At 37.3% G+C, this 27,229-nt stretch overlaps 2 protein-coding genes and 1 long non-coding RNA gene across 5 annotated transcripts; 2 read left to right on the top strand and 1 right to left on the bottom strand.

The window, feature by feature from the left end:
• Positions 1-716: 716 nt before the first annotated feature.
• LOC141909090 (gamma-glutamyl hydrolase-like) lies at positions 717-4,105 on the bottom strand. Its single transcript, XM_074799456.1, has 10 exons — positions 3,869-4,105; positions 3,422-3,478; positions 3,199-3,310; positions 2,920-2,970; positions 2,661-2,745; positions 2,380-2,521; positions 1,903-2,009; positions 1,436-1,529; positions 1,205-1,342; positions 717-1,004 (listed from the first exon to the last, which is right to left on the bottom strand). Exons 1-10 carry the CDS (start codon positions 4,086-4,088, stop codon positions 784-786), a joined length of 1,227 nt encoding a protein of 408 aa, XP_074655557.1. The 5' UTR covers positions 4,089-4,105; the 3' UTR covers positions 717-783.
• Positions 4,106-10,788: 6,683 nt separating this feature from the next.
• On the top strand, positions 10,789-23,631 carry LOC141909080 (uncharacterized). 3 transcript variants are annotated; one of them, XR_012619672.1, is made up of 14 exons: positions 10,789-10,904; positions 13,544-13,727; positions 14,050-14,221; positions 14,899-15,035; positions 15,362-15,512; positions 16,315-16,436; positions 16,525-16,611; positions 16,862-16,948; positions 17,090-17,178; positions 17,558-17,780; positions 18,547-18,672; positions 19,454-19,619; positions 21,860-22,186; positions 22,352-23,631. XR_012619672.1 is itself a non-coding variant. In XM_074799439.1 (13 exons), the coding sequence occupies exons 1-13, from the start codon at positions 10,800-10,802 to the stop codon at positions 22,041-22,043; spliced, it is 1,830 nt and encodes a 609-aa protein (XP_074655540.1). In that variant the 5' UTR covers positions 10,789-10,799; the 3' UTR covers positions 22,044-23,631. The 3 variants fall into 3 exon arrangements, 2 of the variants coding, with proteins under 2 accessions (XP_074655540.1, XP_074655539.1); XM_074799439.1 differs by having other exon boundaries at positions 14,902-15,035; positions 21,860-23,631; XM_074799438.1 differs by having other exon boundaries at positions 21,860-23,631.
• A 3,037-nt stretch (positions 23,632-26,668) lies between these two features.
• Positions 26,669-27,229, top strand: LOC141909103 (uncharacterized). Its single transcript, XR_012619673.1, has 2 exons — positions 26,669-26,983; positions 27,102-27,229. It is a non-coding gene; the product is annotated as an uncharacterized LOC141909103 (long non-coding RNA).

Raw genomic sequence — 27,229 nt, 5'->3', positions numbered from 1 at the left:
AAGATGAATGCATTGATAATGGATGACGAATGACATGAGAAACAATCTATCGAACATCATGATAAAAAAAGCCAATGGACGAAAGGATCACAAATTCGGCACATCCCGACAGAAATCCAGCTCTCTTTCCTGATTATCCGTGTGTAAATGCGTCTACGAAATATTACCTACCATATTCCTATTCGGCGCATCTTCACCCGTCAAGGGATTCGAACCCACTACGCTAAAGCTGTTCGCCGAACCCCTTGCCCTCACGAGTCGTTGGAGTCGTTACTAGCCGACCAGAATCTGGTCGTACCAATCACAGCGCTCGTAAACAAACGACAGTAGACTTCTGTTGGTTTTTCCGTTAAATGGACCAATCAGCGAACGTTTTACCGAACAAGGAAGTATTTCGCAAATCGATATATGACGTCATGCGCAACAGCCCCAGTATTGAAATCGTGCTTCGTGAGGCCAGGGGGCTGGTGGAAGCGAGTTCGGGAGTGATACCGGACCCCTGGCAAGCGAGGACGTATTCGGCGCCATTGAGAGGTTTTGATATAATGAGAGAAACTTTTGATAAAATTCAAAAAAATTTCTCCGAACAGAACTTTATTATCAATTCATAGATATTTTTGTGTAGGTTATGATATGTTAGCACGCACTGTAAAGCCGTGACATCTATGACTACACAATTTTGATTTTAATCAATTATATCAATAAATATTCTATCCATCTTAATTAAGCTCAAGCTTTACGAAAACGTTCAAGATAATTTGATGAAGTGATCTAATGAGATCGCTATTTTTTAAACTTATCGCCAGCATTCATCGAAACCTTCATGTTTCTCAATGCCACTAATTTCTCCTTTCTCTTCCGTAAGCCTTCTTCGGTGATATCCTCCGCTTGGAAGAAATAGTAGGACGCGTAGCCCGGACTTCCGAATACGACCACTTGGTAATTGTTGATCAAAAGAGCTTCTTCGTCTGTTGGATCGACGAATTTGTGATTATTTCTGCGAGCTGAAAAACACACGGTCGATCGATCAACATTTGATAATTATTGATGTATTGATTCATGAATATTATATCACGACCCTGATTGTGAACAGCGTATAAAAAGTACAATTTAAGACAAGAATATACATATTTAGATTTAAATATATTTAATAGCGATTTACATATTTTATTGTAATGTGCATATTTTAATTTTCTCTACTTACATTCAGCGACGAAAAAATTGCCGATTTCATGGCCTATTTTGATGGCGCTTGAAGAATGGGGGGTTTGTGCTCTTACGTTCCAGTGATAACTATATTTTTCTGGGTGCCATTGCGTCGCATAAAACGGATATTTCCTGGCTGCAAGAAAGAGCGGTAAATTGAGCAATCGTTGCCTCTGCAATCCCCGTTGAATAATGTTCTTGTTTGTCTACGTTCTGCGACGAAACTTACATTCTATCGTCGAAATGTACTCAATTCCATCGCCGTCAGTGTTTATTGAGACGATTTTGAAAAGTTTTTGTAATTCGGGAATCGAATAAAACGCCTGAAACAAAATATCGATACCGTATTATTCGAAAATTCGTGAATGAATTCAGTATATATATTAAGAAACTGCTAGCTCAAGAAAACATTTCAGATTCACTTTATTCTTAGTGTGCAGGTATTTTATATTATCTTTACAACAAGGACGACTCAGAGTGTTTCATCAATGTTTATAATGATGACAACATCAGTATTACCGAAGATGACTATTAAGATGTACTAGAAACATTGAATAAACAACTATAGCTCAAGGAAACATTTTCGGACTTGACCTTCTACGTTATTATTGTGGGATTCTCTACATATTATCGAGATTACTCTTTTACTGTTAGTTTTGCGATAACAATGTATGATGATAACGGTTCGATATCCACCTTCTTTGATACGCATCTTTTATGCATGTGCGGCATAAAGTTCCTTTCTTCGAGGGCGGTAAGGCTTTGTGGCGTCAGAATCTTCTTCAAAAAACTATCTTCGAAATCTATTTGATAAAGAAGGACTTATTGAAGTGACTTGATATGACAATCTATCAAGCGGTGTCTAACTACAAGTTTTACATTTTAAAGGATACTTTCAATATGCCACAAATGTTCACCGGTGAATGTATACGGTTTGATTGTCCATCAGACCCAGTTACCCCTATGCCATTACATACCTGTCATGCTGGTGACCAAATGTCACGAAATGCGCAAACATGATACAAAATGAGCAAGCTAAGAATAAAAGTCAACCCCCGATCTACCGCCCTCCCATATACCGGGCGCCAGGTTTTCTCAGTGTACATCTCTATACAAATACATAGTAAAATATTACGAATTCATTACGATGATCAATATCTTATCCCGACATACCTTCTCCCTTGTATAACTGCGTACGATGGAACATCTGACCGGGACATTGATACGTTATATCGCGTTGGGCAATGTTAGAGAGGAAGAACTGCAGCCCTAGACAAACACCCCAAACTGGGAAATACACACCACGGTCGTTTTCCTAAAGAAGAAAGATGAAAATTATGATAATTTACTCGAAAAGTATAAATGCAACTTGGATAATATAGAATCTCACATGGAGTGATATTTGGATAGTAATATAGCGCTCAACAGCCCTATGGATTTAATGCGTTGTGTACCTTGATAGCGAGCTTTAAGAGAACGCGTGCCGAACGAAAATATGTCGAATTAGTACTCGTAGATAAACCTCCTGGTAAATACAGTCTGAAGAGATGTGACACAACAAACAACGTGAGATATTACAAAAATCAATGTTTAATATCATGTTGATGATTTTATGTCATTTGAGACCTTGGTTAACGCGACGTTACATCGCTAGCCAAAAACGTTTTGAAAATAACCAATGAACTAATCTAATCGAGATAGATATGTGATTACCCATTAATCTGTTTAAACATCTTTTCGTAATATTCTTCGGATTGGTCGGCCCTGTGAAGAATAGAAAGAAGTTTTAATATTGAATTACGTCTACAATACTAGCCCTACAGTTCTGGCTCGGTTTTTATGTCTAGTCGAAGTTTAAGAATTGTTAATGTACTTTCAGAGTCAGCGATAGACTAATATTAAAATATCTTAACCAATAACTTTTTCTTCTTTTGATGTATTTCATTTCTTTAATGTAAGCCAACCGCTGCCTGTCGGTTTGTAGCAACCTACCAAATAGGAACGACTTGAGCGCCACTGCCTTGCATCCATTTTACGTTATTTGGAAAAAGAACTTGTTTCCCAAATGTTTTGTAGTTACCAATACAGTTTTGTGTGAGCATGCCTGTTGTATAAGTGATGAAATTTACAGTTTTATTGAGGCAATGCCTGATCAGTGTACTCATGTCAGAATAGTAACTACGACACGTATATGATAGTTATATCATATGTATACCTATTATTGGTCTTTCATTTATTTCAGGCGGTACTGTTGACGCGTCATTACCGTTTCCTAAAAAGAAATTATTGGTTTGTAAGCGCATAACTTTTTGGGAGTTAAGCATTTTCACCATCAATTATCAATGCTATCGAGTCAATGAACCACGCCTGAAATTTCGCTTTAAACCTTTTAAATTTTGCACAGTGGGTTTTAAACTTCCATTTCCAACGTCAGAGTGTACGGGCTATTCGACTATAAGGAACTTAACAATGTTGCAGAGGAACCAGAGCAAACACTGATGAAAACCAGCAGAACAACAATCCCTTTCAGCCTAGAAAATGATTGCCTTGCCTAATGCTTGATATTTAATATATGATAGTTATAAACCAATCGGAGTGTAGCGAGCGATATTTTAGAAAATGAATATTCTTAGAATGAATGGAGTATACAACTTGTACGTACCTGCATGATGTCTCTGATTGGTTTTTGTTGGAGTATAAACGACCGTTCGCGATTGTTGAACCGGAGGAACAGACGAAGACGCAACCGCATCTATCGGTGTTTGTTTGTCATGTTGTGTGATCGATTGTGGAAAGGTCCACTGGTACTGTAAATGTATCCCCACTATAACAGCTATGAGAACTCCGGCCGTCGGGCCTATGTTGACTTGAATCGTTGTCATTATTACGAATGTTTCAACTCGCTGGCTAGACGGCGACAGCTTAGACTGGAATGTTGATGAACTGATACAAAGTTGTTAGGCTGGCAAATAATAGCTGATTTGTAGCCAATAGACAGACAATCACCGGGCACATTTGCAAATTATTACTGCCTTAAACGTCAATCAATTGGTTACCTTAGTGCAAAATAAATGTATCATTCGACCCCTAATGAGAAATTTTTCATGACACCATATGTTCTTTATCTCGGGAATTTGCGTTTGTTTTCTATTTCAAAGCACACATGAATTATTTTTCAAATAAAGGAGTTGCGCATTAATTCGCTGTGGTCATTCCATAGCAGGAGTATTGTACGGTTACAAAGAACTCTTGACCCTAAAACTAATCATCATTAAGGATATTTTATACGTTATTTTATATGGCACGATAGATAGCTATCAGTTGTGACCTCCACTGTGCGGTGGCTGATCCGGCACATGTCAATAATTTTGTTCATCCTTCACGAAAACGCACAAAACAAAATTTGATAGGACTTGATTTTGCCCGTTAACGTGGAGAGGATGATAAAAATGTATTGACATGTCCCGAATCGGCCACCATACCTCAGTCCTTGTTATTCATTTTTGCCTCTGCGAGATTTTATTACCGAAAAAGATCTTTATACGAATGTCACAACACAGCGTTGATTTAATGATGAATCGTGCCGCACGAAGAAGAGATAAATAAGTTATTAGGTTTCTCGAGTTGCCATCCGTGAGTTTCGAAGCAAAAACCTTCAAAAGCCGTCTTCGTTGGTGATTCGATTGTGAGTGAAAGTGCATGATTTAATATCAAATTAAACAGATATTTACTATTCTTAGAAACGACGCCCATTTTCTTATATTTATATTTTCTTATATTTTCACTACCAATAGGTTTCGACCACAGTCAGAAACTTTTTAAACCATGGAAAGTCGCACTATCATCGATCCATGTGAATTGCGTGCTTCAAAAAAAAAAAAAATTCTGACGACTATTGATTTTGTATGAAATAGAAATTGTAGATATATACGATATTATTACCGAACGAAATTATATGCTGACTATTTGAATTACTTAATTTCATCCAATTTGTCACATCAGGCGCAATTATCTGTAGGCCGTTCGAGGATCGACCCGAGATTGGTGCAAGCATGTCGAAATTCTGGATGTTCGAAGACTTGACGTACGACATCAACAGAACCTGTAAAGCGTATAGGATAACTTGGTGTCGTCTGTATATCCACACCTTAATCACAGCGCCAATAGCAATAGCGGCTACAGCGCTTAACGCTTTCTGCTTCAGTGTACTCAGACAATTACCCTTTCAGCCGACTTACTATTTGTTAACATGGCTGACTGTTTTTGACGGGTTGTTCGGGTTCGCCAGCATTCCCGAGTACAGTATCGGAGTTATCTATCGACTTTTCCAATACGGATACAAAGTCATTTACATACACCAACGCCAACTGATGCCGCATTTAGACGCTTACCTGCCGTCTTTGAAATTTCTGTTATTCATCATTCGGAACTGGTTGACCGTCGCGGTTACGATCGAGCGCTTGGTGACCGTCAATTTTACGTTTCGGTCGAAAAAATGGTTTCATAAATCTCATCTCAAATTGATCGTGATGTCTATCGTAGCGGTAAACACGCTTTTCGGCGCTCCATTCTTCGCTCAGAAAATCATCCGATCACCACCAACGTGTAGATATTTTGCCGACGTAAAATTTTTCTTCAAATCCAGTAATTTATTCAAAAGTCGATGGATGGGTAGATATCGCAGAAAAGTGGCCGTCTATTTCGGCATGGTCATTCCGTTTTTACTATTACTGTTTTGCAATTTGATTTTAACCTACAACGTCAATCGGTCGCGTGAAACACGACAGAAAATGCTCGCTGATAAACGAACGTACAATAAATCGAAAAATCGTGGAAACAACATGGCTTTGGTTATGACGGTGTCAATTGTTTCTGCGCATTTGATGTGCGAATTTCCCAACATGTTCGCCCTGGTGGCTTACGATTTGGCCAAGTATTTCAAATTATATATCGATTTGAACGTTTTAAAATACAGCGCCGAGGTTGGCAGTCGAGTTGACTCCTTGATAAACGTCATTGTGTATATCATTGTAAATCCACGTTTCAGACAGAAATCTGTACAAAAATTGAATCGTCTTTTTCACCCTATACTCTCTCGACAATAGTCGGCCATTAAGTGCTGAAATATTGATTCTCTTGCCCGAATATTAAGTATTGTATCGTAATGTGTTATTTTTCATTGGCTGGAAAAATATTTCATTTGAGACAATTAAAATTTAATAAGCCGTTAAAAATGTCCCCTGCTATAGATACCTTTTAACAAATTGTTCAGATAAAATGACAACGTTTCAACGATTAAATACCGCCACCATCACCTAAGCAAGAGGTTTAAACCCCCATGTTAAAGGGTGGTCGAAACCTGTAGGATTTTTATGTATTTTGGTCAAAAGGGGCAACATTAATGGTATTGCTGGTACGGTCTGGAAAATTATGATGGCTAGTCGAAATATAATGGTTGCTGGAACAAACATGTTACATACACTTTTAAATCAAGTGCACGCACGTTATACGTTGTACGTTTGACATAGGTAAGTCTTAACTGGCCTCTTCAAGTCTCCCCTGCTCAATATTAATATATTTCATTTAACTTCATTTTTATAATTTATAATGATATATTGTAATATTTAGTGGAAATAAATATAGTATAGTATAGTATACCACGGACCTGGGACCGTATTCACGAAGCACCCGTAAGCCTACTACGCGTTATTCCCGAAAATACCCGTAAGTTCGCACGTAGAGAAAATCCGTAACTTACGTGACACGTACGTTGCGGATGACCTTTACGTGCGAACTTACGGGTATTTTCGGGAATAACACGTAGTAGGCTTACGGTTGTTTCGTGAATTCCCATAGATACACCCGTAAATCTTACGCGACACATAAGTAATGGGCGCTTCGTGAATACGATCCCAGGCAGGTATTATCCGTATTCATATAGGCATGATGTCACAGCGTCTCCTTTCGGTAAAGTTTACGGTAATTAGGATGATGCCCGTGAACAATACACGTATCATGATATCGTAAAAGTGGTACACCGTTTTGGATGTATCATTGTTACCCTATTTCCCTTTGAGTTCCGATAATTTGGGATTTGCCTATCATTTGTATTCCCATTTTGATCACAAGCCTTCTTTGAAATGTATATTAACGTAATACTATATCCTAAGTTACAATTTTCCTAACTAGAACATTCTATCCTTACTTTTTGAATGTGGAAGCAGGTACATATATCAGTTTTAAGTTTTGTCAACGCAATCTTTCAGTCATAACTTTATTCTTAAGCGTTTAAAACTTACAGCGGATTGCGTTGATGAATTGTGTTCGAACCTCTTTTCCGAGCAGCAAATAAATGTAGAAATTTGCCGCATGGTTTATACTTTGTAAAACCGTAAAAGATGTCACAAGTAGTTGCATCAATGCGGCCGAAATAGGGATCAAGCAACTAATCGTTGTGGGCAACATACAGCATGTGAACACTAAAGAGACAGTGATCAACATGATGGTGGTACGTTTCGTTTTGCTCGATTTTGATTCCGTCAATCCGAACTCTTTTCCCACGTATAGGATGATGATTATTGCCAAATTACTGGTGATAATGATAGTAAGAGGTAAGACGAATAGATATATCACACAGAATACAAAATATCGTTTTTGGTCCTCGGGTTCGTAATAACAGCCGTCCTCATTCGAGAATCGCATGATAAAAAAATTCACGCTGGCCGTAGCCGCGTTTGGCACGGTCGATGCAACGATAACCAGCCTGGCGAATCTGGGCGTGCAGACGATACGGGCTGTGAACGGGAACGATACGACCAACAGACGTTCCAGTGAAACAATAACTACCATAGACGTACTTAGACATATGGCCAACTGAAAAATGATCTCATAAACAAGACAATGCGCGAGGTTCTTGAATTCAACCGCGCTGATGCCATAATATCGATAACTGATCACCTCTAACAGCGGCATACCTGTCAAGTCGAAACACGAAATCAAATCGCTCACTGCCAATACGAGTAAATAGTTGGCGTAAGATAGTCTACGAAAGCGTGGACTGATCATCATCAGGAAACTAGCCACATTGCCGAACGTACCAAGACACAACAGCGTCACATTCGCTACGATCATGAATTTCCTAAGGCTTCCGGCGGATAGATGAATGACGGTTAATCGCGTTATAACTGCGTGGTAGGGCAGTCCTATCGACATTTCTTCGCTGTCATTCTTCATCTCGTGTAACTCTTCGTTCAGCGCGTCTATAGCCATTAGTTTTCTTTTGTTGCACAAAACGTTATTCGCGTTCAAATTAAGCTTTATAAGATATAAATATAGCTGCGTCTATTCTTCGGATGATTCAATTTCAGAGAAGAATAATTCTTTTTGTAAACGTGACATGAATCATGTGTAAATGAGTGTAATATGAAGATAGAATAATATGAAAATATGAATTTTTTTCGAAAAGATCAATTCGAAAAACAAGTTGCTTGACATGGAGTCAATTCAGTTGATCGTTTAAATTTTTTGGTTATCATATTTCATTGTGATAGGATAAATCCACTTTAAATTGTATGCCTCCGCAGGGCTGGATCCAGAGGGGGACACCCTAAAACCTCCGAGTGCCCTTTTCTCTGGGGCCAATTTTTACTGATACGTTTATAGTTTCCATAACGTAAATTATGAGACCAGGTGCCCTAAAAAGTCACTTTAAAATAAGATTTCCGAAATATTCTGGGGAGGGCCTCCAGCGCTGGCTATGAGAGTTAAAATGACCTTTTTTCTGCACCCCCTATGAAGAAATCCAAGATCCATCCCTGTTCATGAACTAATTCTAATTGATGCAAGTTTACATGTTTACATGTATTATTATTTCTATATTGTGCACAACAATTCTCAAAACCAGAATTTACACGCGCATTAGAATAGTATGTGCTGTCCATATTAGATAAGATTAACCAACTGCCTTAAAAAGGACTAGAAACGACTTACTCTATAATTTTCAAAAACGAAAGCATTCAAATGAATTGCAAATGAGGGTAAGTAAACAGTCGATGTGCCAGTTCAAAAGTTGTGCGCCTACGTCACTGCAAATTTAAAAAACAATTCTGAATCTCATTTCATAGAAACCATAATTATTGACTTAATGTGCTCTTGATTTCTGTAAATAAGATGTAATATATTAAGTATATTGTCACTCATTCATATAGTTAAGATATAATAATTCAAATTAAAAGATGCTGTCTTAATCCTCTAATTCTTTTAAATCATAAACTTTCTCATGATTGTTTCTATGATTATTTCCATTTAATTTTTTGAATTTCTTACTTAATTTCATATTTTGATTAATCAAATCTTTACTAATATTATCATAATAAAAGTATAATGCAGCCAATATTAAACCTCCAGCAACTAAATAATGTTTTAAATCACTTTTCCAGTTGGAATGTTGAAATCATTCATTTATTTAGGAAATTAAGAAATTAATAAGTAATTTGAAATATCTTATTTTGAATATTCTTAGTTTTATATATTTGAGATGAAATATATTTTTTAGAGTTGAATTATTCCATTTGAGTTGAGGTATTTTGATTTAAGATGACCTAACGCTTTTTCATTAGGTTCATATTTCTTTTTAGGTGAATCAATTTTATTGTCTAAGTTACATTGAGTTCCTGATTTTTCATTTGGAATGTCAGGGTTAAATCTTTTTTCTTGTAATCTGAAAAATATTACATAACATTCTGAAAGGACAATAACGTAAGTGTAAAAATAATGTTTTATGTGAATTTTCATTATTAAAAAGTGATAGTATTTCATCTCTTATTATTAAATGTTTATCTATTTCATTAGATGTTGTGAATTTTGGAATTATTGTATTGAATAAGATGTTATCTTTTTCATTCGATAACTCTATCATTAGATAATGATTTTTAAACTTTAATTAAGTAATATTATTCACTTGAAAACGAAAACGTGCAGTTTTAATCAAATCTTTAATAGGAATGAAATTTTTAATTGTAAAATATTTTTCGAATTCATGTAAATCAATATCTTTGAAATGTAGTATATGTTCTTTCATTTATTAATAAATTTTTTTAATTAAAATTTATATTTTCTTCATATCGTTAATTACTCGTTACTTTTTAATTCTACCATTTATTTTACATATTTTTTATTCGAAATCTATATAATTGATTTTCATATATATCATATTCATATAAATAATGTTCATTTATATAAAATTATTAGAGTAATAGGGTATATGTCTTTTCATATCAGAGGTTGAGGGGGCAAGTGAGTGAAAATGAGCTCGATCTCTCGACCTCTGGTATGAAAAGACATATACCCTATTACTCGCGGGAAATAGAAAATGCAGGTGAAAATTCACTACCCTCGGTGCCCTTGCGGACATCGAGAAAAGTTTACTGGACATATATATTCAATCCATTGAATGAGTAACTGCTCGCGTGAAAGACTTTCTCCCGAACACCCGGCGCCACATCCGAGGTGACCGAGGAATGCTCCGGCATTGTGAAACCAAACTGTTTGTAGTTGTTTGCTCTAATTCAAGTCAACCCGGTGCGCGTGGCGCAATGGACTCCACTAGAAGAGAAATCAGAAAACTGCGAAAGAAATTGCGTCAGATAGAAATTTTGAACCGTCTAGAACGCGATTTGACAGACGAGGAATTAACTAAGGTTAATTTCCAATTAGTGTATTTTAATGCCCCACGTTTCTCAGCAGATCGTCATTCACAATCTTATACTTTCTTTGGATTTATGATGAATAAATTAATTGAAATTGAAATCGTCGAACCACAGCAGGAGCAGGAGGGGTGGGGAGGAGACTGATGCGTTTTAAAGGACAAAAATGTGTGCTAGCTGAACACGAAGACATAACGAAATACTGACAAACTTTGTTTTTGTGTAATGTAAAATTAAATCTTTCATTATATGACACTGACTTGTGATATGGGAGATATTGATGTAGGGTCTTCTATCATTACGTCGATTATGAGACACTGTCAAATATGTCGAAACATCTTTTGATAATTTAAAAGACAAGGTAGTTGAGGCACTATGAGCGTGTTATATCACAAGTGAGTGTTGTATGAAATAAAAGTTTTGATATTAAATGAAGTTTGTTAGTATTTTGTCGCGTGGAGCCAGAGCCATTGCCTTTTCAAAACGTTATAGACATTTTTTTTTTCTGATTTATTGCAGAATAACCACTCAAAAACACTGATAACCCCAGGAATTTTATCCCAAACCTGTTGACGAGTACCTGTTGTCCAACAACCGAGCCAGAGAAGGCGAAAGTCCATCCGGGCCTAACGTCTAATTTTTAGCAGTTAACCCGAAACAACAACTGGTTTTCCCCAGTCCTATGAGAAAATTCTGTGCCACTTTTTTGTTAGTGCTTGCTTAATATATCTTTCAAACTAATGGCTCAAGGCCAAATTTGCAAAGGCCAAACAAGCCCCGGTGCGAACTCATGAAAATGCAGCAAACCTTCAGTTTTCATTTAATTATTATGCCAAAAGCCACAAAATTACTCCTTCTTGTATCCTAACCTCAAAAAATGGTTTGCGCACTAAGACTCGTCCCCAACTAATAGTATGTGCCTTTTTTTGGCATGTAGACCTTTAAAATGAAGCCCCCCAGAGATGGGGCTGGCTACAGTCCTGGCATGGATTCTATATTTCTCAGCTGTTACATAGGCTATATTCAGGCTTTTGATATTGAAATTAGCAGAGGAGTGAAAAACCGAGACACTTAAGAAAATTTTACAAACGACCAATGACCAATCAATCCTGTATGATTGAAATTCTATTCTGTGTACATTTTATGACAACAGTCTAATAGTAAAAAACCGATTGCACAGAATCAATTTGCCATGGGTGGTTAGCCACTGGAAGTTAGCGTAGTAAAATAGTATTTGAATTTGTATCATAGAGGTGGTTAACTAAGCTGTTTCCGCAAACCTGAAATACGCTTAATGTGTTAGTAGATTCTTATTGGAATCAGAATATTAAAGAACTTGTGCTTCGACCCGAGGGACCTGGATAGTGGAATACCCCCGGAATAACATGGTATTTCCATAATATTGTAGCTCAAGTTGTATGACTGTTGTGAGTTTAAGGTCAATGGTTTCTGTGTTTGCTTACCAGGGGGTGTTGAATATTGAATTTGAAATATTTTACCAAGAATGTATGGACCTCTAGTTAACTATTGAATCCTATAAGAATTTGTCTGGCCAGAAATCTATATGCTGTAAAGCTCTATGAAATCTGTGTTACCTTGGTAATAACAGATGAATTTGTTTTTCATCCTTCATTCAGTGCTGATGGCTGGGCTTGGAATGATGGTAAATCAGAATTATTTAGGCCTATATCATTGCCTTTCAAAACTTAGATAGAGTACCTTGAGTCATTGGTTTGCACGTGACTGTCTAGCTCAGTCAGTTTTGGTCGTACATACCTGATACAGGTCTTTAAAGGACCAGAATGGACTGTTAGTTGGACTAAAACATTGCTTTTAGTCCATTTTACACTGTATTGAAGGATTGCCAAAAAGTCTTAATTGCGTGGGGTGACTTATTGGGGTTCTTATTCTCAAGTCGTAGAAATCGATGTTTATAAGTTCAACTGCCCGTCCGTGCTGGTCTTTTGAATACCTTTTTCAGGTATGTTCTACCAAAACTGACTGAGCTAGGCCACCCGAAGTCTTCTCAAGTCAAGTTGAAATAGACATTAGTGCATAATATCCCTTCTTGCATGCTTAGGCCTGTAGGCCTATATAGTATTTTGAAATATTGATATTGGCAATTTATAATTTTCCCATGTAAAGCCGTTAAAATATTTTTCTCGATACGGCCCCTTGTAAACGCATTGCGTATGCATCTCTTATCGACCACCATATTATCTGCCAACTTGTGTTTCGTATTTTTACACGAAACCTTGCGCACAATGTAACCTGGGGGTTTTGATTTTGTTATGTTGAATACTTACATTGCGGAAGGTTGAATGTATCTGCTTGCTAAACCCACGTATTCATGAAGTGTATCATCAAGGAATATGCCTACTCGAATTTGAGATTTTAAAGTGTACATTCTTTCGTTCGAATATGAAGCCAACGACATATGATATTTATTTCGTCAATTGTAGTGCGATAAACCTGAGAAGTTTGGTGACATTTCCTCGTCAGTTCGCGTTCGTGCCCTTTTTCCTTTGTTATGAAAAATATGCGACATTTATATTTAGACTAAGACCGGGGATTCACAGAAATTACTACGATTCTTAGAACTGTTTCAATGTCGAGACATTTGATTCTTTCAGGTATTGAGACAATCGGTGATACGTGAAGAATTACATCAGCTTCTGGCGAATTTTGATGAAAATGATGATGATAATGATGATGATGATGATGATGATGTCGAGATCGAAAATGATACAAATGGTCTGTACACAGCATCAGCTGAACATAATCAAAATATGACCGGCTATGAGATACAGTCATCAGGTACATGTACTTACTAACCATGCCTACTGACTACGACTCCTTGATTCCTTGAAAACTTCTAAACAGAAATTGCTTCTAAAGGTGCTTGAAACTCCTTTGATTTGCGCAAAATGCACAAAACTACTTCAATTTAGAGAAATAGGCTATTAGAAATGTCTTTAGGTGGACACTTCCTCCAAATTTGAAATTCCCTCCTTGAAAACTGCTTATATCCATTGACCCTGGCACTATCGAATTAGCAAGATTACGTTTTTTATACATCGAATTTATCATTTACTAATTATAAGTTGAAAATAAGGTATTCGCTTATATTTTCAAATAGATCATGAGGAAAGTGAATGCGATGATGTTAGTGATGTAAACAGCGTCGGAAATAATGGCAAACAAATCGATGATATCCAGACTCATACAACCGCGGAGCCAACTGGCGTCGAAGATACAGAAAATGAAATCCCGTGGAATCAAGTTAAACGACGGCACGAGAAAATATCAAGGTAAAATAATACTTCGGTTTACTGAAGGTATTTTCTTTCACCTATATGAAGTCCAATGGCGTAACTTGTTACTTTTCATTATCGCGTAACCTTGTGTAAGGCTAGGAATTTATTTACACCACCTCTGCCGACGTCGTTATTGAATTTTTGTCGAGTACCTATTCGAGTGGTTTATCTACGAACACGCTTGTCTCTGACGCACGGGGGAGTCTCGAATAGTTGAGTTTTTTTTACGGTGAAATGGCTCAAAACTTTTCATTATTTTGATGTATATCGCAGGAAAAATCGATGAATATTAAATAAACATATCAAACTCTTCAAACCGTGCTAGTCCATGGTTCCCATAGTGCTGGGAAATGGGGAAAATCTTTTCAATTTATATAGGCCTATTTTTGATTATTTGAGAATTTGAAGAGTTTTCTCTTACGCGGCACTCCACGTAGCATAGGTCTAGGATGTCAATTACTTCTCCAGGGGCAAGTTTCTAAAGTAATTTTCCTTGAAATCACTGGTATCAACTTTCTATCGTTTCTTGAAGACATTGACATCATTGTAGTATGGTATTTTCACTTTGAAGAAGGCCGGCCCCATTTACAATCTTTTTCTTGAGTTTTCACAACCATACACCGTGGTGCGGTTCCAATCTTACTAATATGATAACAAATTTTTCATTCCAGCAGCAGCAGCCAGTCACCTGTCAATGAATTGTCTGTTGAAGCCAAAAGGGATGAATCACCGGCCAGGGACCCGCCGAAAAAACAAATAAAATCAGATTCCAACCAGCAGAAACAGACAAGAAATCTTAAAAAGAAAGGTCAGTCAATTGCACAATTCTTACGGATCAGTGAATTCAGAAAATTCCTGAAATATTTTTAGGGGAAATCAGGGAATTGCGACTCCTTTCTCAAAAATGAAAGAAAAGTCGGCAAATTTGAAAGAGAGCTCAGAATTGTGTAATAACTATTGGATATGGATTCGAATTTGGTTGTATCGATATCCCAGCTATAATACCACTAGGATTTAAGCTACAGTATTTCGAAAAAACACTGCAGATATGTAAAAAGAAAAAGCAGTTAACTTATCCTTATATATCAACATTTAACCATCTTCATATCTCATTACGTTCACGTCACATTTCAGATCTAATCGAATCAAGTCGATCGAAAATGACGAAGGCGGATAAGGAAAAGTCTGTCTGGAGAAAAGCGGAATTCCGCGTTCGATATTTACTCGGTCATAATGACCTGATCGAATCTGTGGTCGCTGATGGTTCATTACTCGTTTCTGGAAGGTAGATTCATAGTTAGCTGTGTAGTATTGCATATTGAGTCCGCATATTGAGACATTGAAATGATAGCGGGGTGCTTTGTTTGTAAAGAATGGATGGATATGAAAGTACTTTTCTTTTTAGAAAATTCCCACTCTACCATTTCGTCGCTCTTGAGTGGAGTTACACGGTTGTGAGGTTGATTGTATTTTACCTCGACCGACATGTATCTAAATCATAACTGCAGAACTGGGTCAGTTCTATGGTTAAACCGCTGCCATTTGTTACTTGACAGAGAGAAATTTACCATACAACAGCCTGTTTCCTATCAAAATTACTGTAATTATGCTTGTGCATAAAAATGGAAGTTTTAATCGGTTTTTTGAAAGGATTTCTTTGTATCGGCGAGGCTTGAATGTTCCATGCTCGGCGTTATTATTATGGTTTCCTAAAAGTTTACTCAAGTTTAAACATAAAAACGAAACGACTGCTACATGATATTCGCATCATTTTGGTATTCAAAAAGCTCCTTCACATCATTGACGAAATGCGCCAATCTTAGCCATCGGCATTAATTTTCCCGATATTTACACTTTTGGTCAATAAAAATTACATGGGGCTTTTGAGAACTAGTCAGGCACGAACACACGCTGTCAACTCATTCTTAAATGTATTTTAGATGTTTTGCTAAATTGCACCTGATAAGTAATGATTGAGAAAATCAATATGTTTTAAATGTCTGCAGAATGAAATTGACTTTATAGAGCCTATTATCAAAACTATTTTCTCAAGCTACCGGACTAATGGATTTTTCTTTTTTCTACAGCCGTGACACGACGATTAAAGTGTGGGACATGGAAATCGGTGCTGAAATAAAAAGCTTAGGCGGCCATTCGGGGACTGTATCCGCAGTGATCATTCTACCCAATGACCATACGGACAAATTCGGTAAATTTTTTTTCCATGCATTCATTCGTATGAATCTTCATAACTTCAAAGAAAGAAATTTTACTTCATTACGTGTACTTCGTTTTAGTGAAAGAATATGAAATTGAGGCATCTGACCGAATTTGTATCAGTGGATCGTCCGATTGTTCAATCAAGATTTGGTCGCTCAATACAGGTAACATGGTCCAGTTAATCCAAATATGTTTAATCAAGTTATCTAATCAAGATTGATATACTGCCTTCTTAAAACTTGAGTAACTGTCAAATATGACGTTCAACCTGGATTCCTGCATAATCCAGTTTTCATCGGTCCCAAATGTTCAGCAGATTTAGCAGTCAAAAAGCTTTTCGATGATTACAAAGAATTCCGTAGCTTTTTATCAGATTGATGTTTTCTGAAGATTTCTTTTTCTGTATCGTTCCAGGTCGACTGCTACGTTCGGTCTATACGTATAACCCAGTAGCCTGTCTGAGGTATATGTCATTGTACGGTCACATAGTTTCTGGATTGGGTACGTGTTATAAGAAATACTAATATAGCTGTGATCTAGTTGTTAAATCCTTAAAGACTAGACCTAAATTAAACTAATGTTTTGGCAATAATCACTATCTTTGTGGCAACGTCTAGATTGACTCTATATTTGTATTATTAGGCGGTGGCAAATTGGAGTTTTGGGATCCGGTGTCTGGTGAAAATGTTCTGTCTGTCCGTCCTCATGAAGATACGATCAAATGTCTAAAGGTAAACGCCGAGATTGATAGAATAAAAATGGTATTTGATATCAGTTGATTGTGGTTGTAGGATATTAGCCCTCCACAAAAATTACCAGTACATCAAAATCAGTTAAGAGTAGTCTATGACATTTGGGTAGGATGCTTCGACCCGCTGCAGTGTTCTGCAATGCTGGAATTTCAAATGGGCTGCAAAATACAGAAAATTTAAGCTTAGTTTTGGTGTGATCTTCTATTTTTCACATAAGCTCAGTTATTTAAGTGATGCTGAGACACTGCCTCTGAATTTGAAATGTTCCACTTTAAAACTCCTTGCATTCAGGAATGACTGATCTGTAGGGGCCCTGAAATATTTCATGAAAGGTCATTAGATTTGTGTTGTTTTGTAGGTGACCGGTAGTCGAATTGTAACTGGCTGCGCGGAAGGAACTGTAAAGATACACGAGTTCGACGGCGGTAAATCGCTCCATTTAATCTACGAATCCGAAAATCTGAAGGTCGCTCCCGGTCAGACGCTTTTCATCAGCGCCGTGAAGTGTTTGACAACGAATGAAAACACGATATTTTACGGCGACGATGGCGTTAATATTAAAGCTCTCAATTGGAAGACAGGTGCTTATCAATAAAACAAACCAAATGATAATAGTAGTCTCTGCATTGTCAGGGGACATTCTCTTATAACACATGTTGATATATTTAAAAGCAATAATACAGTTAAAACAGATATTTACACATCAATACATATGTACAAAATGCTTGAACATATTATATGTAAGTTGTGAAAGAGCCGTGTTAACCTGATATTAAATCAAGGAACAGACAGGTAGCAACTTACTGAGGAGGCCAACTCGCAGACACCGGCCTACTCGTCTGTCTACATGTTTACTCATATGATATACGTCATATTAAGTGTCTTAATATATTTGACTTTGTTCTGAAATGTTGCTGAATTGATACTTTTGAGGGGGTTTCTCATACGTTTGACAACTTTGTAAGCGTTTGGGCAAATAATGAGTATTGAGATGAGTGTGCTATGTATGCATGAGTAATAGAGTTAGGCCTACCCACCGACGATGATTTGTCTAATGCCCAGACAATAATTGGTCTAATTTGTTTATTTTTCTATTCTAAATACACTAAGCACAACTAAAATAACAACTGTTGACATGTATCATTGATTTCAAGCCAGGGTCGGAACGGGGGGGGGGGGTGAAATCAAACTGTGTCCATACATCGATAAATGAATATATAAAATCAAAATAATTTGTATAATAAATGATAATATTAACGTTTTTATTATTATTATTATTTTTGTTAGTTATGAAGGTGAAGGTGAAGCGAGATATGAATTATAGTAGTCGTATTTCTTGTATTGTAGGCTTTGTTACGAAGCTGAGGAATCATAGCTGTGAATTCGGGTGCACGGACGCCGTCGAAATCGTCGATGATAAAATTCTCTTGAGCACCGGTTTTGATTATGATCACGGTGTCGGGTTTATGAATGGTATGTACGCGGCGGTATCGTGTTAAAATTCTCGCTTCGCGTTTATGGAAATAAATACTTCCATCGAGGGTTCTGTCAGCCCTGCTACATATGTGCGCGTTGTATGTGTACAGTACTCGTACGATGAAGAACACTTCCACAGTTTAGATGATTGATTTTCAAGTCAATCGGGTATTGAATGAGACGGCAGTACATCTGCTGCGCTGTTGCAAATGAGAAATCTTGAATGAATGATATTTTCGATTCAAACTAGTGGATGAATATTGTTTTTCACGAAAAATCAAGGCTGAAAGCCGCTGACAAGTGAATAGCTCGCAAAAAGTTCATCAATTCAGTTTTGAGAGAGACTTGTATAAACTGGACCCGGATGATATTTTCAGCGTTCTCCTCCGCAACAGGTTTTAGAGGGGCCGCCAACCCTTTCATTTCAAATCCACCACTTCGAAAATCAGCCACCCTTTGTAAAATATCTGCTGCCCCTACCAGATTGGATGTCAATTTTCTATCGATGCTGATATTTGAAATATATTTAGTGCTATTGTGAAAAATAAGAGATTCCACCAAAATTAAGCATAGATTTTGTGTATTTTTCGCGGAGGATCAAAAGCCTTGCTACTTCAGCAGTCACAATGTTATATTGCAGCCCCTTTAAAGTTCCAGCATAAGGAGAACACTGATCTTATGCTAATGATTTACTTATGAATGCCTGTATTGGGGTATGCTTATCTGGGCGGACCGATCTACTACTGAATACGTGCGTGATGATTGTTTCTCTTTACAGTTCGTCAGTTGCCCGATTGTTGCTACGTGGCGACGCTTACCGATCACGAAACGGAACGAATAACGTGTTTGAGCTGTACGAAGGCGAGGTCCGGTCTGGACAGATGGGTGACTGGTGGGGTCGAACTGAAAATTTGGGAAAACGTTCCGGCTACGCGTAATAAACGGTAAATAACTTTGATATTCGCGTTTCAACGGTTGGCGTCGGTTTTCCGATCAATCAAATATTAATCTACGCGATAACGACTGCCACTTTGAATTAGCGAAATGCTGAAAATATCAATATCAGAAAAAACATTTGAAAGATATTTCATTAGTATTAGCAAAACCAGCTACTAAACTTTCGCTGTATGTAACAGTATGTATATATATATATATACATATTACTAAAAAATAAATTCCAAATTGAACCACTTCTACTTTATGAATGTTTTGACACAATGTTTGAAATTTGATCGCCACGTTTAGAAAAGTCATTGACACACGCGTGAAGGCTATTATACAGTGCTGACGTCTGTCGGCGATATCGTTTAAAAACATGAAGTCACATTCGATTGGATTTTTTCGTAAGCAATACACCTTATATTGCATTGCACCTGTTCAGGCTGTGTCGTCTTATGTCTGAATCCACTTGTTTCGTTTTAATTCAGCGTGTGACGGAAACGTTGACCCTGCTTCTGAAAGAGTTCATTTCTTTCACACGATTAGTTCATTTCAATCATTAAGATCATCTCCATGAATGTAGACACGCGTGCGCGTCTTCAGTATATTCGCCAGCTTTATAGTTCCTTCCAAAATATCGGAACACAGTTCCCCTCGATTCTATGCATCACATCTGTCGAGTTGCGTAACCGTAATATCGGCCTTCACTAACATGTGCAGGAATTCCAAGAATCGCATGAAGTAGGTTCATCGACATATGCTTATTCATTCCGTGGCAGCCGGGGAGCCTTATTATGATAGATCAGGCGATATATATATATATTTGTATATATATATATATTTTTTTTTTTCATTTTAAAGATCACTGTTGAGTAGGCGTAAATCGTCTCTCCTCCGCGCGGCGGTAGTGGTGCATCTACTCACTTCATGCAAGAACAACCATCTGCTTGTATTTATTTGCGAACGTAGAATGAGACGCTTTTTAAATGAAATGTCTGTTTTTATTTTGCTACGTTACCCGGCCGCGTGGAGCGCGCTCTGATGTATTTCTTCTACACAAAATATGAATGCGTGACTTATGTGCACTTTTCGACTGATCGACATTAGTCATTTGCGGCAGGCGGGTCATTTATGCAGGTTAACGCATGATATAAAACCCTTACCCTAATCGACATGAATACGGTACATACACTTGACTCCACCCTAGCTCGCTCGGTTAGAAGAGGGGTACTTTAGCCGGTCTGCTGAATACCGAATCAGAATTTTTTTGAACTATATATACCGATGTATTATGCTATGTGAGGGTATAGGCATAGTGAATGACAAATCATGTGAACATGCCCCGACTGTTTATAAGGCTACAAAAATTGATACCTTGTTTCGCATTTCGGCTGAGCTTTTAAGTTAACGCGACCGGCCGCCAATCTACCTTGTACATTACTCTTTTCTAAATCATGAACGAACTATCAGTAACAGACTGGCAGCTATAGAAATGAACTGATTGCAAATTCTATTGCAGTTTAAAAAAGTGAAAATCTAGGATTTTTTCGGTGAAATGATGAGACATAAAGTAAAAACGACAATGTGAAAGAGTGAACATTTTACAATTCAGCGATTGGTAAAGCAAATACTAGACCAGTATTGGAAATTTCGTGTTCTGGTTTAAATCCTACACCCAACTGTCCAAACTTTAGAGGAACTGGTTTTTAACTGGGCTACATCAAATCGAACCCTGGATTCAGAGGGATAGAATAATCTATTGAAGTACATCTGAAGAATCTGTTACACTTTGAACAGCTGTCAGTTATCAAAATGAGGCCTTTCTAATTGAGTACTACAGTAAACCTTGTGTAAGTCGGATCGGACTTCGATGAAAAAGTCAGATTTCCAGCCTTTTTCCGATAACTAACTCTTGAAAATTAATTTCTGTAAACGGAAAGATCGAAATCAACATCTAAACACTGATGAATTTCGGGTTTATATTCCTATTCTAAACACACTAAGCGCAACTAAAATAACAACTGTTGACATGTATCGTTGATTTCAAGCCAGGGTCGGAACGGGGGGGGGGGGTGAAATCAAACTCTGTTCATACATTGATAGAAGAATGTATAAAATCAAATATAAAATTGAACTTAGAAAAATATATAAAAGAATGTCATAAGCTTGATGTTAATTGTTCTCAAGTCAGAAATTGTGTTGTTTTTAGATACATTTTTTCACTGTTTTTCATTGCAAATTTCAGGTCGGATGAAACGGACGTCGTCCTCATGAAATATACGTCAAAATTCGTGTCAGCGCCGGAAAATTCTGACGTCGATTCATCGTCGGAAAGCGACGCGGCTGACGACGGTCGTTCGAGTGCGAGGTCCTCTCCCGTCGACGGTGAACCCGCCAACGGCTGGACTTCTTGGTGCAGTGTTTTATAATCGCAGTCATTTACGATACAGCGGCGCTGTCTGAATTCGAACGACGATATGAATTCTGCATTTGAAAAAACAACGAAGAAGTAACGAAACGATTAACGACAAACTTAAGAATTCCGCGTAAAAAAACATTCGCTGAAACATTGGTAGGAACTTTGCTTAGTTTTTTAGCGATGTTTTCAAAAGCAGTTTCAGGATTCTTCAAATTGCTTCAGAATTCAATTTCATGTGAAGGAGAACAGCTTAGTGTCAGGTTTACGCCTTAAAGGTCTCCTCGTGTCCTATCTATACCTTATCGTCTTTTTCTTTAGTTATGTAAGTTGTCACTTGAACGCGTGGTTTATTATTCCGCCAGAAAATTTTCCAACTGGTAAATTTCCTCTCGTCGGCTGAGGGATTTGAAATATCACCGGGATGCGAAAATACGAGAGAAATTGGTAAGAGGAAGTTACCACTTGTCTACGTTATACCAGGGGCAGATCCAGAGGGACTTGTGAAACGAGTTCTTCAAAATTAATTCCCCGCTTTGTTAAGGTACACATTAAACATTACCTTTTTGGATGTCAAATGCCGCGAAAAGTCCTTCGGAATTGGCCTCAGGATCCGCCCTCGTGTACGCTGTAGTAATCCCTACAGATCATTTTACTCTATTTTTTAATGATTTCGTTATCTGATATGTTCGGAATTTGTATTCACGTTTTATCAGTACACTATACGTATGCTGTCTAGGTTGTAGTATGCGGCAGTCAGAATTTGGTTCAGTCCCTTGCACTTATGGAGTACAAGTTGATCCTTTGTCTACGACTCAACTCGACTCAACCCAACTCAACCCCCGTATCGTGTAATATAGTATTCACCTTTCAAAGAATTGGTTCAGGTCACCACTTTTTTTAAACCCAATTTTGGACTGAAATGTGTCTGATGTTATTGCACTCTGCGTGTGCTCGTATGGATTTTTTTGTATTGTCAAACGTACGCATTTTAGTTCATTCCTATAGAACATCATAAATCTGGTGGCAGGTGATATTTTCTCAATGTGTTTGCATTAACCCTTTCAGTGCTGACTAATTAATACCCTATACTGCTGGAGAAAATTTGAAAATTCTAAAAAATTCCACCCTAGTGTGTTGAACAATGGGAATACCACTATAGTGCGTCTACACCGCAGTGCGGTGTATCGTTAGTTACTAGTATTTCACTATGTTTGACACTTTCTGCCATTTTTCAATAGAGATAATTACAAATTACTAATTACATCAATACACCGCAGTGTGGTGTACTAGCAAAATCCATCACTGATTTATACACCGCACTGCGGTGTAGACGCACTGAAAGGGTTAAGTGATGAGTTTATTGCGTGGAGTATCGATTGTAAAATGAATGAATAAATATGTGGCTGGGTGATCGCTGAACTTTTAGTTGGTAAATTTCTAATGTTTTTAAGCTATGACGGATGAAATGGAATAGTTACGTTTATATAGACATATTTTCCGATGGTGCTTCATTGATGCGCGTTGTAAATTATTATTTAATGAGACTATTGTTACAAATAAAAGTTGGATAAGTTTTTTTTTTTAAAAAAAGGGAATAATTTCTTTTCGTTCTTAACTTTTTTTGCGAAGCCGGGCCTTGGAATAATCGAATGATGCGTTTGATTGATGTCTCGTGTTGAATACTGAAGAACCCTTGAATTGTGCGTGTACGGTATTTTGCCAGACAGTGCGTGCGGCCTCGACCTGTTTCCATAAGGACGTTGCCCACTATTATCGAGAAAAAAGAAAGATAAATGTAGATACATGCGTTATCGAGGTTATTTCAACAAGATTTCCTCCCAGTGCTCGGTAGACTGTAAATAAATATACATATATATATATATATATATATATCTGCTGCGAGGGCTGATAAAGGGGACGGGGGCTTTTCCCGTCGAAATGCGCATATAATTCCAAGAATTGCCCCCACTCGTTGGTGAGAGTCCAATTTGCTCTCTGCTAGGCCCACACAGAAACTACCTTCGTTTCTTTATGATTGTGCTCGAAGTCACGGAATACAGTTGAGTGGACTTCGCTCAAGTCGGACCGTATCGCGACTATAGTAATATATCCGAGTATATCCGAGTAGGATGTTGTCATAAAAAGTATATTAAAAAAAACATTCGAATTGAACAGTTATCCGACCTAACCGATGCGGAAGTTGAACGCGTAAAATTGTCGAACATAAGTCGAGTAAATTATTGAACTAAAGCATTATTACGTCAGCATGCGGGTGGGAAACAGTTTGGTTACATTTTGAGCGTATTGTGGATTTAAACGAAACACTTGTCGCATGAACACTTATACTGTCACTCGAATTGGTTATATATATGGGTACTTCAGACGTTACAATATCCGAGTTTATTCAAGGGCCAACCGGCCTGGGATAGTGCCGATTGCTATTCGAATTACAAAATTCAAAACTATATTTATCAAGAACCTATAGCTTTGCGCTTTCGAAATTGATTTTCCCCGACCGGACCCTCCCCACTCAGGGCACTGAACTCTTGTTTTAGTTCAATTGCCAAGGCCTCCAAAGACATTGCATTATATAATAAAGACTCTTTATGCGTGTTTATAGGCATTTAGAATTTAATATATCGTTGACTGATTTCATAGAAAGACTTCATTGAACGACATAATATACGTGACTTGACCTTCACCAACTGCTAAACTGCGTTTGAATATATCAAATAATTTCAGAATATTTCTTTCAAGTACAGTCTAGACATAGCTGATGTTAAGTAGAGGTCTAGAGACACCGTGCCCGCGAAATGACTGAAAATTGTAAAAATTTCCAAAATGTTCCGATTTTCAAGCCACGCCCCCTGGTGAACATATACAGAAACCGATTACCATATATCTATCACGAAAAAAGCAAACCATATCGAGATAATATCCAAATGTCTTCAATATTTCTCTTGGTTGAACCACGTATAAAGCAAATATGAAGACAACTCATCGACGCGTCTTTAAACTTTTCTTAAATAACTGGATTGCGTCTAAACGGACGAACGGGCAGAGGGGCGGCGGATGGGCGATAAGTTAACGCCCCAGATGGGCTGAAAGGCTTCGATCTGTCGATTTGGAATCATTGGTACTACGCAGTAGATGGAACAATTGACAGAAACTTCGCAACGCTGCAATCAAAACAGAAAGAGGTAATTCCTCTTCCCGAAGAGTCCAATCGAGAATGGTCTTTGCCTGGACAATCTGTTCTGAGAGTCTAGACAAATCATATCTATGGATATTATCTATCCACATCTGATGTGTTTTTCCTCTTTGGTGGCCGATTCGGGCCTTAAGATAAAATTGATAAGCAAGAAAACACGTCGTAGAAAATGAGTTTTCTAAGAAAATTAAATCCGTTTTGGTGCATTAAAACAGATTTTCTTGATTTAGCGCATTCGCATTCAAACAAGTACTATACGTGGCACCCGTAAGCAATATAAACCTCGAAAACATTAGTATATCCCTATATAGGCCTATGTGCTGCAATATTCACTTAAACTTATTGCGTATAGCCATAGGTGATTATGATAATCCTATCGAGGATTTCTCTCTGTTTCTCTCAAAATTTCAATTGATAACGTTGCGAAAATGTTGAAAACGGTGACTCGAAAATGTTTTTACAGTAGCCTTTATATAATTCATAAATCACGAATGTTATTGGTACGACCTTCAGAGTACCTGTCGTCTGCAAGCTGCTTCAAGACGAATTGACGCAGAAGAATATATGAGCACAATGAACTTTTTAGTAAAAAATATATCTATTTTTCATATTGCACGAAATGAAAAAAAAACAAAGATATCGATTTCTCTTTTTTAGTGACAGGGTAACAGAAAACCTTGGACTATAAATATCCAGATATTATCGCATAATTTCGTCAGGTGGATTTCAGGAAATGGTTTTAAAAATCATATGATCGTAACCCGCCATTTTCTTTTTTGGTTCGTTATCGTCTGTTGAAAAATGATGATATTTGTTGATCGTTTTTTTTGGCTGCCGTAGCCCTGTCATTGATTCCCAGCATCGAGGCAACCACCTACTGTTACATATACCACGGAATTTCGATGTAACGGCCAGATCTGCTGCGTTGGTTAAATTCTGGAAAATATGTCGTGTATTTTAGAATGTATTAATACACGTGAGTTTCTTTGCAATAATTCTTTTCGATTCCCAAAGTTATTATTAAGTCATCAAACTTACTCTGTGTTTTGTTTTTTGGATCATTACTAGCCCCCCCCCCCCCTAATAACCCGACTAAAGTTTTGTTTTTCAAATGATTTCTACTGTAGAAATTTTTTCCTTTTTTCCAGTCATCGACAACTGCCAAAAAGAAAATATCGTTTTCGAGAATCCCCAATTTGCATATGAATCACGCCTTTCAAAGACGGAACAAAAAGGTCTGCCTGAAATGCGACTTTCACTAATTTTGTTTTCTATGTGGAACTGCGCAAGCTGTTGTGAAATATATTTAACGTCAATTTTATCACCAGTCCATATCACAAATTGAGTCATTAGTAGTATATATATCAAGACAAACGTAAAAATTATCTCGAAAATCTATGTGACTTCTACGGCTGTTTCAGTAATGAAGTCGCAATCTTTCTCTTTCTCTCTCTCTCTATATATATATATGTATATGTATATATATTCATTTGTTAATCATAAATCCGCAATATTCAGTTTAGATTTTCGGTTACCCAGCACAAACATGAAGTACATGTTGGCCTTTGTTTTTGCTATCGTGGCTCTTTCGATGCTGCCCTACACCGAGGCAACCGCCGGGGCGTCGTGCTACATTTATCACGGGGTTTCAGGTATATGCAAGGAGAATTGCTCGCCTGGAGAGCAGACAATGTTGGGCATGGGTGTGTGCAATGGACTCAAATGTTGTTACAATTCTGGTAAGTGTTTACTTTTATGAGAACAGATACAGCATAATATGTTGGTATCTGCATAAACGATATAAAATAGAAAGTAATGATGTAAAGAAAGTTACGATGTATGAATCATTTATTTCAGAGGGGATCAACCGCCATGGATGATGATGAATTGAGAATATTCAATTATATCGTCTAATTGAATTCTAATGGAAACGTGTAAACATAAAAATAAACATATATATGTATATGTTATATATTATTCAAATA

Source organism: Tubulanus polymorphus, chromosome 7 (assembly GCF_964204645.1).
Source record: "Tubulanus polymorphus chromosome 7, tnTubPoly1.2, whole genome shotgun sequence".
In the NCBI taxonomy this organism is placed as follows: Eukaryota; Metazoa; Nemertea; class Palaeonemertea; order Tubulaniformes; family Tubulanidae; genus Tubulanus; species Tubulanus polymorphus.
This window is presented reverse-complemented; position numbering and strand designations above follow the sequence as displayed.

What these genes read in the sequence shown, in the direction of transcription:
- LOC141909090 (XM_074799456.1), bottom strand. Translation starts at nt 4,088, where the DNA reads ATGACAACGATTCAAGTCAACATAGGCCCGACGGCCGGAGTTCTCATA. An exon ending in CAATCAGAGACATCATGCAG is followed by an intron (nt 3,479 to 3,868) that starts GTACGTACAAGT and finishes ATTTCTTTTTAG; the next exon opens with GAAACGGTAATGACGCGTCA. An exon ending in AAATGAAAGACCAATAATAG is followed by an intron (nt 3,311 to 3,421) that starts GTATACATATGA and finishes CTTATACAACAG; the next exon opens with GCATGCTCACACAAAACTGT.
- LOC141909080 (XM_074799438.1), top strand. Translation starts at nt 10,800, where the DNA reads ATGGACTCCACTAGAAGAGAAATCAGAAAACTGCGAAAGAAATTGCGT. An exon ending in CTATGAGATACAGTCATCAG is followed by an intron (nt 13,728 to 14,049) that starts GTACATGTACTT and finishes ATTTTCAAATAG; the next exon opens with ATCATGAGGAAAGTGAATGC. An exon ending in TCATTACTCGTTTCTGGAAG is followed by an intron (nt 15,513 to 16,314) that starts GTAGATTCATAG and finishes TTTTTTCTACAG; the next exon opens with CCGTGACACGACGATTAAAG.